The sequence below is a fragment of the Anopheles stephensi genome, chromosome 2 (genome assembly GCF_013141755.1).
Source record: "Anopheles stephensi strain Indian chromosome 2, UCI_ANSTEP_V1.0, whole genome shotgun sequence".
Taxonomy (NCBI): domain Eukaryota; kingdom Metazoa; phylum Arthropoda; class Insecta; order Diptera; family Culicidae; genus Anopheles; species Anopheles stephensi.
In genome coordinates this window covers 90,429,316-90,450,176 of record NC_050202.1, presented here as the reverse complement: position 1 = coordinate 90,450,176, position 20,861 = coordinate 90,429,316, and the positions used below count along the sequence as shown (strand labels likewise).

General features: G+C 48.5%; 1 protein-coding gene across 1 annotated transcript; it reads left to right on the top strand.

Moving 5' to 3' along the window:
- Nucleotides 1–7,150: 7,150 nt before the first annotated feature.
- LOC118505178 (nose resistant to fluoxetine protein 6) lies at nt 7,151–19,895 on the top strand. Its single transcript, XM_036040631.1, has 10 exons — nt 7,151–8,062; nt 16,493–16,755; nt 16,827–17,002; nt 17,076–17,362; nt 17,705–17,839; nt 17,903–18,161; nt 18,230–18,395; nt 18,461–18,766; nt 18,839–19,156; nt 19,244–19,895. Exons 1-10 carry the CDS (start codon nt 7,759–7,761, stop codon nt 19,367–19,369), a joined length of 2,340 nt encoding a protein of 779 aa, XP_035896524.1. The 5' UTR covers nt 7,151–7,758; the 3' UTR covers nt 19,370–19,895.
- Nucleotides 19,896–20,861: the final 966 nt, after the last annotated feature.

Here is a 20,861-nt window from a genome sequence, read left to right as displayed (position 1 = left end):
AAGCATTAGACAAGAATTATTCTTCGATCCCCGTCACAGCAGTACATCCAATCATCATTTTAGAGGGTAATTGTTAATTTGCTTAGCGGGTTTTCGCTGCTTGATCGTAATGTAAACACTGCTGGACATCATATCAATCCACTGATTGTCTGAGGTATGCTGGTGCCCCGGTCGGACATTGTGCAGGCCGATCCGCCTTCAGTTGAACAAACCAGATTTTCGAGTGTTTTAGGGTAGGCGAAGATGAGAACCGCGAACAGATATCTTGGCCGAGCTGTTTGCACGTGGGGTCACGGTCATGCAACGAGGAAACGACGACACTCGACGTGATCTCCAACTCGTACATTGGACGACGCACTGTTGGTGGAAGGCGTGTTCCCGATGTCGCCCGTGTTTATTCAACGGATCGTTCGGTCGCTCGCCCAGTCTCGTACCCCTGTTTGCGTACCCGGCAAGTGTAACGTCATTTGGAGGATGATCCAAGGGACGGATCTGCAGACCCGTGACGGCAAGAATCGGCGACGTGTGCTTGAGACGCGTGTGCCGACGAGAGTCCTCTTTAATTGGCCGCCTTCCGCTGGGCCACCGCTGGGTAATCTGCATACCTCGGGGTGGGAGAATGGTGGAGAACAGAACCAAAAATAGAGAAGATGACGGCAAGCTGATGGCAAGTGAATGATTTGTCAACAATGTTGTCATTAAGCATCGGCAAACGATCGGTCTTCTGTTGGACAAGTGAACAGCACGGCACCGTAAAGTTATGATTATGTATTCCGGTAGGCAATGAGACGTCAGCAACTTTTTCTGGTTGGTTCTGTCCGTGATTTGGCAATGATTTTGGCGTCGTTGAAGATCGGTGCGATGCCTATTTGGTGTAGAGATTGCTGGTAAAGATCACCGGCATTAGAAGGATATCAATTCCCCTGTCGGACGAGATGGACAAAGACAGTGGGAGAGAGAGAGAGAGAGAGAGAGAGAGAGAGAGAGAGAGAGAGAGAGAGAGAGAGAGAGAGAGAGAGAAGTGTTTACTTTTTACGTAATTACAACAAAACCCTGCCAGACCCTGCGCTGGAGCGATGATTGATTCCGAACCTCGGGGGGTGTAACTATCGATCATTTCCATACGACGCTCGCCTTCACCTTCTCCCAGCAGTTCCATCCGCGTCGCTCTAATCTAATGTGAGCGATAGCGTGCCGTTGTCGCTTTGGGTCAAGCAGCGATCGAAACCCGGCACACCGAGCCCGAGCTTAATTATGGGCCATGCAAAACAGGAACTCGCACCCACCAACGGCCACGGCTCGGTGAAGGGTACGGCCACGCGAAGGGCCTCCGGGCGGTGGGATGTCATGTGTTGTTTGGTGGAATAATGGTGTGCAACTGCATCAGACTGCACCACCAGACGACGACGACGACGACGACGACGGATTCGAGTTCCGTGCAGTGTGCTAGCTAGCTTGCCGGGGCACACGCGACTTTGCCGTTTGGTAGTGACGTCAGCTGGCCACGAGCTACCACGAGCAGCCCCATAATCATACGGTGTAGTAAGCACCATCTTCATGCAATAGGTGGACGCCTTTCCGTGCAAGGGCTTGGGCATAGGAATTTGGGGCTTTGCAACGGTAGCCGAACGAACCATGCGGAAGGACTGTTTTGCAACGAATGACAAATGCGAGGCTTTGAGAGGGCGTTCGTTGGTTGGTGCAGGCTTGCTGTAGGTAATTACGGTTACGATTTGGCTACGAAGGACCACCAGAATGTGTGGGGAAGGCAGAATTTCGATACCCTTCTCGGCACGGTACGCGGTGAATGCAAGGCGAAGCCCTATACCTAATCACGATCATGGCTTTTCCAGACACGTTCCGGTCGTTATCGAATCCTTGATGATATCCTGCACGATAAGTGTGTATCACGAGAGATATCACGGGGGGCGGGTCACCATGAGAAAGGATAGTTCGGATAGAGATCGGTCAAGGGCGAGGGAGCTCGATAAAGAGGTCACCAATCGGACAATCAGACACATGTGAGTCATGAAAGCGAATCTGTCGTTTTTCTACCGATACATAGGAAAGGTCATCGATGACATCTGCGTCAATCTCCCCGTGTGTGTGTGGCTAATGTGTCGCAAGAAACGATGCGTAGCCAATTTTAAATTCGTAACGATTTGCACCCCAGTAGCGGAGGAAATGCAAAAGGTCACGAATTTAAACATAAAAAAGCGGGCTGGCAGTAAAATCTAACCCCAATTCAGCGTAAAAGGAAGCCAAAATTCACATCACAATCCGCTGATAGTGGACAGATGATGCGTTTGTCTTGCAGGCACATGGTCGATTTTAATGAGTTGGATTTGAAGAATAGCTTCGTTTGTTGATTTACAGTACCGGACCAAGAAGAGGCACATCTCTGCAAGGTCTTCAATGTGGAGTTTAGAGTCTAGAGAATGGAGACAGAAGTACTATTTAGCGAAAAATCAAGGTATTGGACACAACAAATATTCCTTAACATATATAACAGACTATCTAAAACCTATCAAATCGGACTGTTGATAGTGGAATCGATAGGACCAAACGAGTTTTTTTAAGTGTTAAACGTTAATAGATTACGATAGCCTGAAGTTATTTATAGACGCATGCAGTGACGGACCAACCTAGGAGCGGAAGGAGCGGCCGCTCGGGGCTTCGTCGGTCAGGGGGGCCTCATCGTTTGAGGGAAATCCTGTTGTTTTCCTCTAATATCACACTTACAGGGGCCCTAACTGTCATTCCGCTCGGAGCCTCCAAATATCTTGACCCACCACTGGACGCATGCAGTCTATGGAGAGGTTTGGTGGCGAAGAAGTAAAGGCATTAAGGCAGCCGGAAATTATAGGACAATATCTTCGGGTCCTCTCCAAGCACCAGCAAGGAAAGCGATGAGGGTATTTTGACAGCTGTTTCCACATGGCAGAGACACTTACTACTATGTTAATAGTCACTGATTCACCGTGATGTTGCGCCAGTTGCACTTGTGTTGTCCGTTACTGTACATGCGGAAAATCCCAAGCCCAAGCCCAAGGCCCAAGGACAAGAGGCTTCGGAGATGAGTTCGCCCGAGTTTTGGAACATTATCCGATACGGGCACTTGGCGCTGACTCCGCTCATTGTGCCCATTTTGACAGACTGTTGAGATTGATGTTGGAATTGATTGCCTGTTCGAGGTTTTTGCAAACCGATCTCGACGCTTCTGCGGGTTCGTTTCGGGGTCCCTCGTTCTCTTGTAACACATCTATAACACGTGTGCTTGGGCTGTTAGTCAATCGAAAAGTTTTGTCCCAAATTAAAAATTGAAAATCACGCTACTCATGCCAACGGGCGTGTGGGTTTATTGTCCATAAAGAGAGGGCTAGACATAGACCCGCACTGTTCCAATAATGGCCAGCAATGTGTAACAGCTTGCCTCACCTGGTGACAACTGTGCTGCAAACGGAGGCTGGGTGCCGATACAAACGGGTTTTTAGAAAGTAAAACAATGAAATGCAATGCCTGGCCTGTCCCCTCTGCTTTTCCCCCCCGCGAAAAAAAAGCATTCCCCAGGAACCTTAGTGACTTAGCACACGGCCGTAGCGCGTTATGTTACACGGCGTGGATACCTATCAATATCACTTATTTATTTTTCATTTATACGATTACGTACGATCGGCGTGCGGCATGGAGCCGTTGCGGCATCCGATGAGGGCGTGTGTGTGTGTGTGTACCGGAGGATTATGTGATGTACCCGAATCGCATCGCCCGTTTTTTTGACTTAGTTTCTTCATCTGCTTCGGAGTGGTCCTCCGCCTAATCCGCACAACATAAACGATGATTAGGGTAGGCCCATTTTCGAGTGGGCATCCGATCGGAACAATGTCTGCATGCAAACCCCGGAAGACCGGACTTGGCGTCCGGATCGAGAGAGAGAGAGAGAGCTGGAAAATTGAAACACAAACCTTGCCCGTACTATCTATCCGTGGTGCTGCTTCTGCAACAACGGTTATGGAGCCCTCGGCATTGTTATGTGATGCAGTGATTTTCGGAGGTTTATTATTAGTTTTTTTTTTGGTTCACTTTTCACCTGCCCTCCTCCGGCACTGCTACCCTTCCCCCTCCTCCCCTCCCTAAGGTCCTACGAAAGGTTTGAAGCCGGCGAGTCTTTCACTCGCGCTTCTTTCCGGTTCAATCAACAGCGCTGCGTTGCGCCCAGAGCTCGCCGGTCCCAGTGCGTCGAAATCCGTGGGTCCACCAAATATTGTAGACAAAATAGACGGCAACAAAAACGGCCCACTGCGCACAAACTCGTGTTGGGCTTTCGAAACTCCGCAGATTGATAGTATCATCCGTAACAGCCGAGTTTTACCGAATTTTAGGCCGCCATTGCGCCACCAGGCGGGTTGGCCTATCTTGTTATCATAATAAAATGGGGTGTACGGAGAAAATGAAAAACGATATCGCAAACAATCGTGGCCAATTTTCTCCTCTTTTCAGCTTTTTAAGGGGTTTTTTTTCGGAGTCTCAGGAAGGGATAATGTTGATTAGAGCTGAAGTGACCACCCCGTTCGGAAGTTTCACTTTTCTCACCAAGTAGATTGTAGAAATTCATGTTGTCTTAAGAGACACCTTCTGGAAACGGAACCGGAACAGCCAGTCGGTCCGTGTTGGCCGGAACTACGCATCCGAACGCATCTCGGGCTCGGTATTTGGTGGGGTTGCTTTTTGTTTTAACGCATCCGCGCTACACTTGCAGAATCGTACAATTCGGTCAGTGCGTGCGTTATTTCAAGGGTCTAACCTTGCGCCACTAAAACCGGGCCGTTTCGGTTTCCAAATGATGCACACGAACGTACGAAATTCGTGTGCAGCACGCGTGCGGCGTACGCAAAAAAAAAATCGGTACTCACTCAAACAGTCAGCAAGAGCGAGAAAGGGCGAGAAAGAGCTAGAGAGAGTGAGAGAGACGGTGCATCAGTAAGACGCATTTACCATGTACGCCATGACACGGCTTCATCGAGGGTGGCCCAAAGTGGATCGTCTAGTAGCGACGATATCTCCAGGTTTTATTGAACTTTTCCTGCCTGTGTGCGTGTGTGTGTGTGATTTCATGTAGTTGTCCTTTTCTGCAGAACGTTTCGATCTATGTCATGGTGCAGCACGTGCTTGCTAGATTGAGTGCACCGTAACGGTTCTTTTTCGAGTTCGATTCAAACATTACAATACTGGTCCTTGCTGATGGTAACATTGTTGGTTCATGTAGAAAGAATCTTGAACTGTCGCTTTGAACGCCGCATAGCAAACACGCCAGCAAACGCATTTGAAGGTTAAGTAGCGAAAAACGAAACATTCAACAATAAGTTGCGAGTTCAGCACTGTTGATGGCAGGGCCACCGGCCCGCTCTTGTTGTCCGTTAGCCCTAAAGGGTGAACGGTTAGTTGTTCTAGAGCTCTCCGATGCGCTTTCCCACTGCACTCGCGCTTTTATTAGAAGGTGGCAGGGAAAAATAGTACATTGTCACACACACACATTACTGCTGACGATGGGACAAAATGGGGGCCCTCGCAGTTTTTTTGTGTATGTGCTTCGGCGAGCTCTTGATGACACTGATGATGTGATGTGTCATCTTTCTTACGAGTGTGTTATGCTGTCGATTGTTTGTTTATCCTCCGCCGGGCTGGTGAGGTGTTACGTGGGATCGGCACTGTCGCCTGACGTCGTCTGCACAGACAGGTAGCAACAGCAGCGCAGCACTTGACCTCCAGCAAATCCGTCCTGTTGGATACGGTGGTACAGTCGTCTCAGCTGTAAATCGGACACTTTGGAGTATCTTTGGAGTATGTTTTTTCTTAAAGGCCAAAGACCGTCACACTGAGAGTGTTTGCATCAAGATATAAAGAAACTCCTACCAAAAGTAGAACCACTCAAACTTTAAGCGGAAGAGGTTCTTCATTTGTTTCCAAATCGGAATTGTTCTAGGATTCAAGTATCCGAAAATTGCTATATCACTGCATCTGATATCAGATTGGTCTTAGGCAAACTGGTATCACAACCTAGAATGTTATTCTTCTTCTTCCTTGGCACTACAACCTCGACAGGTCTCGGCCTGCCATTTCTGGCTTTCTGTGACTCAATTTTACCCGTAGTAAAGTAGTCAGCCTTACGAACAGGGAGGCGGTCTGGATGGGATTTGAACCCCGGCCCTGCCGTGTGAAGACCGGCGCCGCTGTCGCCTCGGCCACCGGACCGCCCCCAACTTAGAATCTACTTGATAAAAAAGATGGAAATGTCTTCCAAATCTGAAGTCCCCGTGATCGGGTTTCGTCTACTCTCGATAAGCTATCCAGGATTCAACAGTTTTATTGCCAAACTCCTGATTTGATCCCAATTTGTGCGTATCACCTTTCCTCTGCTCAAGTAGATCATCCTAAAAATCTTAAGCAACTAGGTCCACCCCAACCCCCTTCCAGTGCCATTTTCGTGATAGGATTAGCTCAATCACGATAAAATTGTGACGTTGCTTCCTGTGTAAGTTGGGGCCAAACACTCTTCAACCAAATTGTTTGATGTCCCACTTTAGCTGTGATCAACTGTAGAAATCACATAACGCTATTTTGCGGAATTAGGTGAATCAAGACTGTAGACATCAGTATTCAAGGTCGTTTCTCAACTTTTAACTTTAATGGACATTTTTCGTCTTAAGTAATTTACTCCTAAACATCGCAGTGATCAGAAAAAAATCTCAAGTCTCAAGACAGTGATTATAAACGCATCGTTTAAGTAACAGCTCTTGATGAGTTTCTGAATAAGCTTCCGTAAAAAAAAGACAGCTGGAAAAGGAAGATCGTACCCGAAAAGATGTGCTCCGACGCTTACGATCTTCCATAAATAATCCCTTTCCAACGCTACCCTTCCCCGCCTCCGTCCCTCCTCTCCCCCCCCCACCTCTTATAAGCTCCATTGATCAGTACACACTCTCGTCCTTACCATCGATCGGCTTCCCCCGCTTATAACGCGGAGAAAGGGAAAACGATCACACGCACAGCGTCACCAGCGAACGTTACGAGCGTTACGTTACAAGGCCCGATCGCCAACGAAACGGAGACCCCGGCAGCGTGCGGTTCAGTTCGTCGCAGCGTGGTCATTTCGGTTGCAGTCTTCGGGCGTGCAGGTTGTGCATCCGGTTGTGCTCGACACCTTGTACGCGAGTCCTCTGAGCGAGAGCACCTCACAGCATCATCACCCTAGTAGCTCAGTGCCGGGAGTGAGCGACAAACGAAAGTGAAAGAAAAGCTTAGGTTTTGGGAAAGAAAATATTAGACCAGTGCGCAAACAACAGCGAAGAATGCGGATCCGGTGACAGAGTGGTTCGGTGCGCGTATCAAAGTGTAACAGTGCGGGAATGGTTGAGGAGATCGTCACTCGTTCGAGGCGAAATTGATTACAACACTCGTTAAGCGGCAACAGTGGTGGGCGGTGTGATAGTATTTCGGAGCTGATTTCTGTCCACCGTTTTTTTTTCCGGTCCATGATCGGCCAGTGTTTACTCTCGCAGCACATCGCGCCGTGTGCGTGTTGTGTAATATAACAATCTCTTTCCAATTCCACGCTCACCGCCGTCAGCGAATCGTAACGCACCAGAGGAAAAGTGTTCACAAGAAGAAGTGTTCTTCTTCGCAAAGAAAGTGTGTGAGTGTGTGTGACAGAGTGTTTGAAAAGAGTTTGATCGAATCCACATCCAGCGAACAAAGTACCAAATGAAAATGAAGCGAGAAAGGATCTGGAGAAGCACACTGCTTCTGTTGGCGCTGTTCGGCGCTCAGCTTCGGCAGACCGCTGGGCAGGACGTGAACGTATCCTCACCCGCGGAAGCAACGGATGAGAGCATCAACTTCTCGTTCGATCGGTTAATTCTGCTCGAGGAAAAGCTTACCGTGTTCGACATCAAACGCATCGCTAGCGGTTGGAGTACGCTAAGGCCTCGCCTTAGTGGACAGTGTGGTGATCAGATGACGCAGTATCTTCAGGGTTTGCAGCAGGAGAAGCTGTGGGCACTAAAGAGTAAGTATGGAATATTTCCACCGAAAGGGTGTAGTTTGTCACCAAAAATGCAAGAATTCAAATGGAAGGTGGAGTCGGTTATCTCCGTACAGCGTGACGCCTAACAGGATGTTAGCTCTTCTTAACGGCCGTTCCAATCCATCTGGCATGACTTAATTTTTTATACTGTCTTTGGGTCAGGAAGAGTCAGTTTCCTTGTCCCTTAGGCCCCTAACTTGCCCCTAATTTGTAACGCGTGTAATGGCGCGCATCAAACTACTGTTCCGCTGGCTTAATGTTGTTGTTGTTTTGCGGCCCTTTCTTTGTGGTCCGTTTCGGTTACGATGGGGTGTTGATGGTTTCGGTGTGATTTTCTTCGCATGCCCTTTTGCACCACCACCTTCCTTCCACCTTTTTTTGGGTGCAGCTTTAGTCAGACTGTGACCATCGGGTTGGATGGGTGGGTAAGGCGGGTGAGCTGGTTGGGCGTTTTGTGGCATAATGTCATAATGACGGCATTGGCGCAGCATATTGGTTGTGTAGCAACAAATCGACCAACACCAGAAACCCTCCCTTGCGCACCACCCCCTCCTCATCCCCCCCGTGTAACGAAACGAAGGAAAATGCTATTCAGGCCATGGTGAGGATCCGATCCGACCGATCTTTCTTTCTTGCTTTCGCTCGTTCGCTCTTTCCGTGTTGTGTGTGTGTTTGTTTTTTCTTCTCCATGCACGATCAAAGAAAAACGAAATGAAAATGTCTTGATATTCACACACACACACATGTGGCCCGGGTGGGGGTGGTGCAATAAAGCATAGAGCGCTCTCCCCCCACATGCGAAGTGGCCGCGATGATGGCGAAAGCTTACATAATTTCGTTTCAAACAAAATATGGTTTTCAATCGGAATTGGCCTCACGGGTTGAGAATGGGTGGGTTTTTTTCCATCTGTCTTCTTTGGCTGCACGTGCGTGTGTGTGTCGAGGGCTTTGGATTTGTTTGTTTGTTGCGTTGCGCTGTATGCCTGCCTAGGGCGATTAGAGGCCTCTCGGGACCGATTAGGGTCGAATGAATTGATTTCTTCTAGCGGCTCCACTATCTTCTTAACAGAGGCTTCTGAAAGGCTCGCTCAGTTTTTTTGTTGTCATTTGCATCTTGCTTAGGAACATCGTCGGTTCGTCAAGGACCGTAGTAGATTATGAAATGGAAAGAGCGAAACATGGAAATTGCTCAATCAGAAGCGAAGATTGAAGCGAGGTTCCAATCTATTTCTTTCGCTGCAGTTATCTGAATCGCGTTTTGCCTCGATCGATAGAGCGGTCGGTTTTTTTCACGCTGTTTGTTGTATTTAGTAGGAAACTGCCGATTGCCGTACAAATAAGCATAATGCACACACACGTTCTCCGCTCGACACGAGCTGCTCGGTTGTCCATTAGAAGGCACGGTTGCTAGTCGGAGGCCTCTGTTTGCAGTTTGATCGTTTTGTTTGGGCCGCCCATTAGTTTGTGCTGTTTTGGTAGTAATCCTGTCAATGGTGGACGGCAAGTATCTCGAGTGGTAGACCGGCGTCGGTAGGGAGGCGTTCGGCAAACACTTGATGGCCCTTCCTGATGCATATTTGCTCCCGGCCATGCGGATTTCAAGCCTCAGTATCACTTCGAAAGGGATTTTTATTGCAGCATCGTCACTCCCGTTGCTGGTGCAATATCACGTGAGGAAGTACTCAATCGATCGTACTCGTGTGGGTCATAAAGATCACTTGATGATTATAATGATTGTTAGATTCTTCTGTCAAGGTTGTCGTTGTGCACAAAAGCAGGTTTTGAAGTTTGCTGGAAACTCTCGCCCGGAGTTGATGATCGCACCCGTCTCATTGCATAATAATAAACAAAATTCCATTTTTTTATTGATTTTGAAGCATACCAACTTGAAACAAACAGTATTTCGAACGAACGAGGCCATGTTTGTTTGGTTTCTGGTGGCGCATCGAATCGGAGAATTCCACCTGGGAAGCATAAACATAGCTGAAAGGTCACAAAGATGCTACTCCATCTGATGATCGTAGTAACGTGCGCAACGGTGCAAATATCAAGCAGGCTAAAATGTTTGAAATCGGGGCTTTCCATTCGTAATCGTCCGTTAGACAAAACGTGGGCTGGCGTAATGGAGGCGCATTGTCCTCACAGCGATGAGTTTGGGATGGATGATTGGGATGAGTCATTTATAAAGCTAATTGCGGGATTTTATTTTAGGTGATTTACACAAACACACACACATAGAAACGGGTGCGAAACATTGCTCCACTTTTAAAACAATGGAAATGAGAGGTCTAATGAGGGTAAGATGCGCAAGATTTCCCAACTAAAAAAAATTGTTGGTGAGTTATGAGCGCCTTTTTATAGCTGCTAAGATCCTTTCTGACGCCATACTGCTCTGTTGCCTTCTTTGCTCTGTCGACCTTGTCGAGGCAAATTCTAAATTTGCATAGCGAATTGTTAGGATCGTTTTACTTTTTGCGGCGGAACTGGCTTTCAACAAACTGGTTCCCGCCGAATCGTCCCGAAAGCCTTCGCGGTATGTAATCATCCTTCTCTGTGTTCTCGTTCGCTCAGTGTCCGGTGGGTGCAGTACGAAAAGTTATAATCCAGCGCTATTAGTGCTAATACTGCGCGCTGTGTGGGAAAAAACAAGCAAAACTAGTGGAAAGAAATGTGGTCAAGCAACTGACTTGTCTTCCGCTAGTCGTGAACTCTGTCGCGGGACGGTGACTCGTGCGCTTGCGTTTTGAAGTTCAAACCTGATTGCTTATAAAAAAGTGAAACTAGTGTGTCCACTTCCCACCCCAAACGGTCCATTGGTGCGGACTCAAGTACCAGCGAATGTCAGGGCACTTGATCGAGCCCATTGTGTGCCTGATCGCTTCCTTCCTGTCGATGAGCCGTCGCCAGTGTGAAGATTGCGCTCCAGAAATGGGGACGTTGACGGTTTTTGACATTTGAGAGGCTTTTGTCGGTGCACAATGTTTAACAAAATTCGGAGTTCCCATTCTCAGCGCCGTTGTGACCGTTTCGCCATTAGTATTTCCCCGTTCATGCTGTCCAAAGCCAGCCGGAGCCAAAGTCGAACAAATGAATTCATAATTTCTCTCTCTCCATCTCTCTCCGCACGCTGGCTCAATCGGAGTCGAGGCGGCGATCGCGCGTAATAGCAAATGCGTAACAACAGATACTGCCCCCCTTCATCCTTCCCTCCTGGATCCTCCCCTTCCTTCAGCTCCCCACCCGGTTTGGTTCGATTTCTTCACCCGGCATCGGTTGCATATTGGGGGTAAATACGCTTGGCTCGGTGGCCCCACTACATCATTCTTTTCCGCTTACCGTCCTCCTCCGAGCAAACTCCCTCGTGCCGTGTGGCTCACCTGTGCCGTCCATGTGCAAGAGACTGCAACGGAGCATGTGGCGCAGTGCCACACAAAGGCGGCCGAACCCGCAACGTGCATATTACGTCACATCCAAATACGAAAAGTGAAAACGAAAGTACACGAAAGGAGAGTGCTTTCGGTGCATACACATCGCCGCTAACCCTCGAGTGACGGGCGACATCGGTTTGGCCGCTGAGGGGAAGCTCCAAAAAAAAAAAAAAGGGGGCCGCACACACAGGTGTGTTTATGACACTGACAAAATACAAACAAAAATCTTCGAAGGGCACGCAGGGCCTGCTTATGGCCCTGCTGCTGGTTCGGCCGTTCCGTTGATCATCGGAGGGTTTTTTTGCTGGATGCGTTTCTTCGTGCAGGAAAACCTGTTTCGATGCATTTTCTTCGTTGCGCCGTTCACGTTTGCATCGTTCAATTTTTCTCTTCTCTCCCGATCATTTCACTCGCCTTTTTTTACGTCGTATCGCTTTACACCAAAACGAGGAATTGTGTTGCATCACAACCGCAAACGGTGGTCCGTTTTTTTTTTTCAAGTTGTTTGCTTGAACGGCATCCATTCCGCCTTACATCGTTGTCATTGTCGATACGATGGTAACGGCAACCGCAAGTAACACCCTCGTGCCAAAAGCACGGCGACCATTGTTATCATTGGCTGGCTGGTTGGTCATCGTGGCCCGGTTGGTGCTTTGCTTGTTGTTTGCCCGAATGAAAGAAGGTCACGTGGTCGAACGCCTAAGGCAAATGGCTGGCGAGCGAGCGAAAGATGACATGACACATCTGTATTAGGATTATGGGTTCGCTTTTTTTGCACCAACGGTGACAGTGATGCATGTTACCACCGTTCATTCACCACGAAATTGAAAGTAAATTTCCTTTTTAAAAAGCAACTTACCAGCGCGCGAAGAAGTATTGAACGGTCATCGTTTAGTTATCGAGTCGCTCGAGGAGGAGATCTTCGAACACGGATTGATTTTTTCGAAGGATTTAAATGAAAGTTTTGCTGTTTGACTATCAAATATAACATTTAATTACGTGTACATTGAATTTAACACAAACTTTGAAACAAAAAATATGTAATTTTATAACAACTTTAAAAAATAAAAAAAAAATGCGAGGTTCGTCGCCTGTTTCTGAGAGTCTCTCGTTGAAGTCTTTCGAATTCGTAGCGGTTCCTTCTCGTTTTCGAGCCAATCTGATTTGCTATTTAGATTATGATCTTTGAAGGAATTAATATTGAAGTTCATCGCTTGCCTTTTCGGAGTCTCTCCTTGAAGTTCTTCGTATTCGTTTGCCTTTTTGGTTTCGAATCTTCGCATATCTCCCTTCAATCATCTGTAACGCACCTTCCGAACGGTGGCACTGACACGGGAGATGATATAAGGGATCGTGCCGCGCTTTACACGTGCATGAGGTGATGCACAGAGAGCAAGACGAGCGAGCCAGCGAAACAACAAAAAACAAAGAGCCAAAATTTAGGTCATTGTTTTAAGGTGGTGTTGCTGTGGTTGCGTTTGGGAGCACCAGACGATTATAGTGCCCGTGCTCCGGTGAGCTGGTTAGTTGGGGGTTTTTCTTGATGATGATGAGGTGTTGCGTGTGTGATACGATGCCTTCATCATCATCATCAGCTTCTCCGTGTCGAGATCTCCGCAGTGGGTAGAGACCGTTGGCGACCTTTGCTCTTTGATGGTCGCTTGCAATGCTCTTGACAAACGGCTGAAGGGCTGATGACTGTGACCCTATTGGAAGTGACCCGTCCAAGTACCTTAATGAAATTCAAGAAAGCTCGTAAAATTATACAAATACATGAAATGAAACCCGTTCACTGTCTTGCCCTTTTTCACGCACAAAAAGCTTTTCTTTCACTTCCAAAGTTTCCCAACGGCAACAATTAAAAGTTAGTAGCCTCGGGAGAAATTTCGGCAATCTGTCAAAGCAGTGTTGCGCCAGCTGCGACAGTCTCTAAGCACACGATCTGTGTCACTGCGCCCGACCGCATGATCGCAATTATCGCGCGCGCAAACCTCCGAAGGCTTTCTTTCTTTCGCTCCAACCCAGCCCAATTGCATTTTAACGCAGCCCCCGGTGGCCATGAATTTTTCGACATCCACGCAATTTAATGGCCGTCTGACCCGCTTTCCGCACTGACCCTTTGGCTGTGACGTTACGGGCAATGTTTGATTGACGTTTGCCAGCACGTTCCGTTAATCGGAGGTTGGCATCGAATATTTGTCATCGTCCCAAGGTCCCCCCGGGGAAGACACCCTGCACGATGATCCGTTAACAATGGCTGTTAATGTGAGTATGCGTGTGTGGCCAACATGACTTTGACACGTTTGATCGTTCATTGTGCATTCCACGAACAACCAGAAATCCGTACACACTGGCAGGCACCTTTGGGCGCCGAAAATCGTGGGACTCGTCGTCGTTGTCGTCGTCGTCGTCGTCGTTGTCCCATTTCATTTTCCCTTTCTTGGAAATTTCAATGTCAGGCCGAAAGTATGTTGTTGCCCTTCCTTTTCGGTAGTGTTACACTCGGTGCAAGGAGTCATCTATTACATGGAGGCTCGGGATCTCTGATTTAGGAGAATAAAACCTCGTCACAAGTCTCCAACAAACTAGAGACGTTAAATGAAGCTCTTCTTGCAGGATCGCCTGGGCCGATGTGTCCAGAGACAGAAACTGTGACTTGCAACACCCTCCGACCACACGTCGAATGCTCGTTAATGTATCGTCCTTGAGTTCATCTGGCGAGGTTTTTGCGGGTTGCACAGGAAAACAAGGAGATAAAACCGCACCACTAAGGGCATGTGGACTTTCGAAAGTTTCTCGGCTCGGCTCGGCTCGGTTGCTGCAGTTTTTGTGCAGTTTTGGTTGTCACTCGTTGTATGTGTTTTGGCTAGCTGGACAGAGAGTTGGATGGCTGGTTGGGATGGATTATGTAAAGGAAAAGGTAAAGAAGGCCTCCGAGACTCATTATCGTGCTGCTGCACCGAACAGGGTCGAACGAATCGAAGGCCCGCACGACACTAAGGAAGGAGCGTTGATACTGACGCTTGATTATTATTGAATCTCTCTGTCTGCACGAGGGCCCGATGGTGGTCAAAACCACTAATCTATCGCTAAATTGCCGTACCGTAGCCACTCTTACCCAAGCTAATCCCATACGCCGAGGGAAACCGTACCGAGACCGACCTAATAAGTCACCTTCTTCAGCCTCAACAGCCACCGCCACGGCATGAGGGAAGGACAAAATGGGTCAGTAGTGGTCGCGTAACAGCCCGACAGCTGTTTTGCATTTTGGCGCAACGAAACGATGATGTTTGAACTTTTTCCTTCCCTGCCACAGTCAAAGCAGAGCGAACCCGGTGGGTCGGGTGGTGAAATGATAAAAAAGTGAAAATAGACACGCAATCAAACGGGGAAAACCGCGCGACGAACGCCGGCGGACAGATGGAGACGAAGGCGATTATGCCAACTGTGGCCAAACGGTGACGGTGCAAAACAGGATCGCGGGTCTCGCGTTGGCTAACGAAAGTGTGTTTGGTGGTGTTCCCGTGACCGATTTTTGGTGGCCCGACTGGGACGTTAGCGCATTACGTCAGTTGGTTATCTGGGAACGGGTTTCTTGGCGTTAGATGTGACATTTTTGCCTTGTGCAGGATTCGCTGGAAGATGCGACAAAAAGATGCGTCCGAAGGACCGCCAATATTGGGAGCATGGAGTCATGCAGTCAGTCAAGGTCCGCTGGTGGATGCTGAAGGCCTCCCGGAGAATGATCGCCGTTAAAGTGCGTACTTTAGCTGGAAAGTGAATGGTGAATCTTAAGGTCGCTCCAAGACCGGTGAATGTCGGCTGCACCAAAGCTTCGGGAGAGTTCTTTCGGGACCATGCTTTCAAGGGAAACGTGATGCAGCTTCCCGAGGTCCCGATTTTTCGACGACCACGAGGAGAATGAACTTCACGCCGATATCTTCGTCTTGTATCGCGGAAGCACAGCACCACAAAATGGTAACAGTTCTTGTCGATAGCCAACGCGCCAGAGGCGGAAGAAGATGATCGTTTGGGGATTTCGCAGACTGGACAAACCTGTTGACCTCAGGGCGCGTTAGGTTATTGGCTCGTCCAAGCAAACCGAATAACTTTCGGAGGTTTTGCTGTAGTGCGAGCTCAAAGAACGGAATCAAATCAGAAATGGGAAGGAATAACGGACGATCGCTTCCTGGGATGACGCTTCACAGACTTACGGAAGATTAAATTTAGAAAAGCTCGCTCCACGTCCGAAATTTCCTATGCGAAACTCTCCAATTGTGGAATCCGGTTATTTGCCGGTTGTGTGATTTCAATGAAACGCGGACGGCACAGTCTATCCTTTTTTGTGCACTTTAAGCAATCGCCAAGAAGCGTAGAAGAGGCAAATGTGTGGCTTTGCTTCACCAAGGATTTGTTTCGGTGCGGTTTTAATTATTCTGATCGCTAATCGGCGAATTAGCGTATCCGGTGTCCTGCGACGCTTGAATAGCTGAATCCGTTATCAGGCAGCCAAGAACCTTGAGACTTTCCTTGTGTTTATGTATGATTACGATTAAATACTTCGCCTCACACATGCCTCACGCGCATCGAGACAAGGGTCCGCGGCTTGAAGGCACAATAAAGAGTCACCGTGGCGTAAGGTCCCCGGCAACGACGATGAACGCCTTCACCTTCACGTCAGGGAGTCAGGGAGAGCGTAGAGGGCAGAGTGCAAGCTTTACAGAGAATGGGGCGGTGCGGGTGATCACTTTGACCAGTCCCTTGCACACTGGCGGATGATTGATTTAAGCCGTAAAACGATAAACAATTTAAAATGCCCAAGGTTCCCCACGCAAAGGTGTGGTTGGCTCATCTGTCATCCGCGCTTTATCGTCTGTTGTTTTTTATTAGCGGTTTACTTTCTTTATGGACGTCTTAAAAACTGACTTTAAAGGTAATATTCTAGCTAGATTGCTAACTTACTAATGTTCTTCCCTGCTTCCAGTGGATGACTCATCGGGCAAATACACGAAAGGATTCTTCTGGGGCAACAACTACTGGACCGGTTCGATGGATCAGTGCTCGTACATCCACCAGAACGACTCCGATGCCGATCCAGCACCGAAGAAGAAGGGCCGCAACACGGACATCACCTACATCAATGGGAACTTCCTTGGGTCGTCCGAAATGGAGCACCAGAATCCACCGTTCATGCCCGGCTTTTACATGGCAAAAATTCTCATCAACGGTACCGAATCATTCAATGCGGTGAGTGTTCGAGGGGAAGTGCAGACACAAGGACCTGTTCGAATGACTCATGACCTCACCTTTGCTTGTAGATTCGCACAGTCGTTGTGGGACTTTGTCTCCCGAGCGCGTGTAGCATTGCCGACGTAGAAACACTGCTGAAGCTGGACATTAGTCGACGGCATGTGGAGCAGGAGCTGGTTAGCGTCCGGTCGCCCACACTGAACAATTTCTCGCTCTGGGATGACTTCACCTTCCGGATCTTGTTGTATGTCAGCTGCTGCGCCGTCTTCACTATCAACAGATCGCCTTAACATGTCTCGTTCGACTTGCTTCCACAGCATCTTCTCGGTGATCGTAGTCATCCTGCTGATCAGCGGCACCGGGTACGATCTGGTGTTGCGCCGTCGGTACAAAGCCAAGATGCGCATCAAGAGCTACTGCAAGGAGCTGACCGGGGACATGACGAACGGGTTGGGCTGCACCACGTACGATCTGACGCGTCGCGAGCCGGAAGAGAACGGCAAAGGTAACTGCACCGTTATCCGGGTACCGACCAGCGTTAACAATAACAACTCCGACGAGAACCTCGCCGTGGAGCTGACCGCAACGGAGGAAACCAAGTTGAGTAAGTTCCGCCCGGTCGGGTCCTGTTGCTGGATCTTGGTCTCCGTCTCGTGTATCCGTGTTGCCAGCAGTGCAGAATCTCCGAATGCTGGTTAGCCAGGCATTGCGCATTTGCTGGATAGAGTGCTCCTAACTAACCGAGATGCTAACCCGAGCTGTCTGTATCTTAGTCATGTGTTAATACCTGTAATCTAATAATGTAGAGGTCGCGTAGAGTAGTTGCTGTAGGTCTTAAGCTTCTTTCCCAAAGATCCCATAATCGCTCCAATCCTCAAGCTAACCAGCACGACGAGATGCGGACGAACGCAGTACTGAGTGCCCTCTGTTCGATTCCTGCTTTTAGGTTTGTGGGCCGAGCTGCTGCTGTCGTTCTCGGTGGTGACCAACTTTAAGGCGATTTGTGACAAGAATGTCGGAAACGATACCATCCCTTCGATCCACGGACTGCGGGCCATTTCCATGGCGTGGGTCATTCTGGGTAGGTAGCTCGATCGAGAGACGCTTTAGAAGGCAATATCTGATGTACTCCTTTCCCCATTAGGCCACACAATGATCGTCGTGTTCAAATACTCCGACAACATGGAGCTTCGGAAGGTGGTGGAGAAGGAGTTCCTGTTCCAGATCGTGCTGAACGGCGCCTACAGTGTGGACACGTTCTTCTTCATCAGTGGATTCTTGGTTTCGTTCATCTACTTCCGCACGAATGCGAAGGGAAAGCTGGAGAAGCTCACCAAGGGCGTGAGTGAGTTTACGGCCGGAACGTTCCACTTCTTCGGTCTTGTCGGCTATCGATTTGTGAGGTAAGGAGTGACTTGGGAAGATTCCTCGAAGAATTGAAAATAATCTAACGGTGTAATTGTCCTTCCAGACTAACTGCCCCATACCTGTACGTGCTCGGAGTGGTGGAAGTTGTGATGCGCTATCTGGAGCAGAACTCCGTCTTTGAACCACCGACTCAGGATCACGTCAACTGTCCAAAGTACTGGTGGCGTAACATCCTCTACATCAACACACTCTTCCCGGTGGAGCAGATGGTAGGTCCTTCCATCCTTACTCTAACAAAACCTCGTCGTGTAACTCCTTTCCCTGTCCATTTCAGTGTATGCTGTGGAGTTGGTATCTGGCTGATGACACCCAGTTCTACATCATCGGTGCGCTGATTCTGATCATCGCCGTGCGACACTTCAAGTTTGCCGCTACCATGATGTCCGTGTTTATGGTGTCGGCTTGGGCAACTACGGCCTACATTGCCTTCTCCAACAATCACATGCCCGATGCGGACGATCCGTTCGCGCTGTTTGACAAGATCTACGACAAGCCGTGGACGCGCCTGGGACCGTATCTGGTGGGCATGAGCGTTGGGTGGATTCTGTTCAAGACGAACTGCAAAATCAAGATGTCTTTGGTACGTGTGGGGTTGTCGACTAGAAATAGAACTTCCTGATGTTAACGATTGACTTCCACTTGCTCCTTACAGCTCACAGTAATCTCCGGATGGGTAACGTCCACGATGATGATGTTGTATCTGCTGTTCGGTCTGTACAACACGACGCTCACACAAACGGCTGCAGCAGCGTACAGTTCGCTCAGCCACACCGGTTGGGCCATCGGATGTGGCTGGGTCATCGTAGCCTGCTCGTCTGGCTATGGTGGATGGGTCAACAAACTGTTGTCCACCCCGATCCTGTATCCATTCTCCCGCGTGACATACTGCGCCTATCTGGTACATCCCATCATCAACCGAATATTCGCCCTAGAGTCCGACTCGCCCATCCACATGACTCCCAATGCGCTGGTAAGACTCGGGTCCAATATCTCGACATCTTCTCATTAGCACGATTAGCTCGATTGATCACCTCTCTTCGTTCCTTTCCCTCAACAGACCACCGTCTACCTGGGGCAAGTGGTGTCATCCTACGTGCTTGCATTTATCATCTCGCTCTCGTTCGAAGCGCCCGTCGTGACGATGCTTAAAATACTCTCGCCGAACCGGAAGAAACGTATCTAAACTGCTCGCAACGCGACGCAATCACCAAACAACCAAACGAAGCCCTCAACGTTGGCACGCGTCCTAGAACTAATGCTTGCGGTCCTTCCTCGTTTTTAGCCGAAATTGTCCGCAAAACAGGAAACCCGAAAAACGCTTATCGGTGTATCTTTTCGCTTATACTGTGTGAGCATTTTTGTGTGTGTTTGAGTTACGAGTTCCACGACTAGAAGGAGGGACACAACCACCGCCGCGTGTGTGTGATGCTACGTGCTCGACTGTTTTTGGTTAGAGAGACAGTACGTTTACCTATACATTACTAGCAAGGGTGATTTATGTTTTATGCGTGCCCGTGGCCGGCACGCTTCACAGTAGTACTAGGAAGGTTAAGTTTAATATAGAATACCGTACGGAGAAGAAGACGAAGGAAAAAAAAAAACTGTGCTCAGTAAGTGTTTTGTTACAGTAACTTAGACTGATCGTGATCGATAGCGATGTGTATAATGTAAATATAATTTGGGTGTGAAAAACATATTTAACAAAAAAAGGCTACTCTGTGTTATGGTTATGATTTTAGAGATGATGACAAGCCTCTCGGATACTTGAGCTCGTAATTTGTAGTCTCAAAAGTAATTTTAAGCAGACCTTGCGTACAGAAATGAATAAGCTAAATATCAAGCTTGCTAATCATGCTCGGAACCTCCTTTTGCGTTAAGAGGGCTCCAGATTAGTTGATCCGAAGTCCATCGGATGCAAGCTCAACGAATCTTTTGACCGTTGAGAGGTTGATCGATTATGAAGCATTGAATTGCATAGCTTCAGGCGTGAACTATTTCCTACGCCCTAATGTAGGCAATACCTATGAGATTCAAGCAAGCTAACGATTCTAACGGCGTAACGTAGCGTTACGAGTGGTGGGTTTTCGCTTCTTAAGCCACCAGGCTTGCACCTGGTGGAAACCATCAAGGCTTTCTTGTACGCAGGTATTTGTGCGATCTTGCATTGTATGCAGGTGGTGAATATGGAAACCAGATATGGGAATGAGACCTGTTGGATGTCACCATAAGTCATTCCATTCACCATGCAATTCAACCACTGGACAGAAATGTTAATATAAAATTAAACTTTGAAACCTCAATTATTTCAATCAGTTGCTTTACAAGTTGATCTATGCGTATAAAAACATCGTCGCGCAAACTCACCAAAGAAATGCTTCATAGCCGTACGATTGAGGTTCCTCGCTTGATCGCCCGTACAAGTCTTATGTAAGAGAAACGTCAAAAATGTGTCCCGCTAGAGCGCCAACGCATCTCGCACGGGGTCGGGGGAGAATCTGCCCCATCGTCTTCTGCTATTGTCGCCGATTTGTATGCACAAACACCAAACCCATGCTCCACTGCCTCCTGCCCGGGATCCTCCTCCGAAAGCACCTCTTCTCGCTCAAACACGGTCACTGATCTTTCCCTCTGCTTGGAGCGCAGCTCGAGCGAGCCCACATTATCGGAGAGTCAGA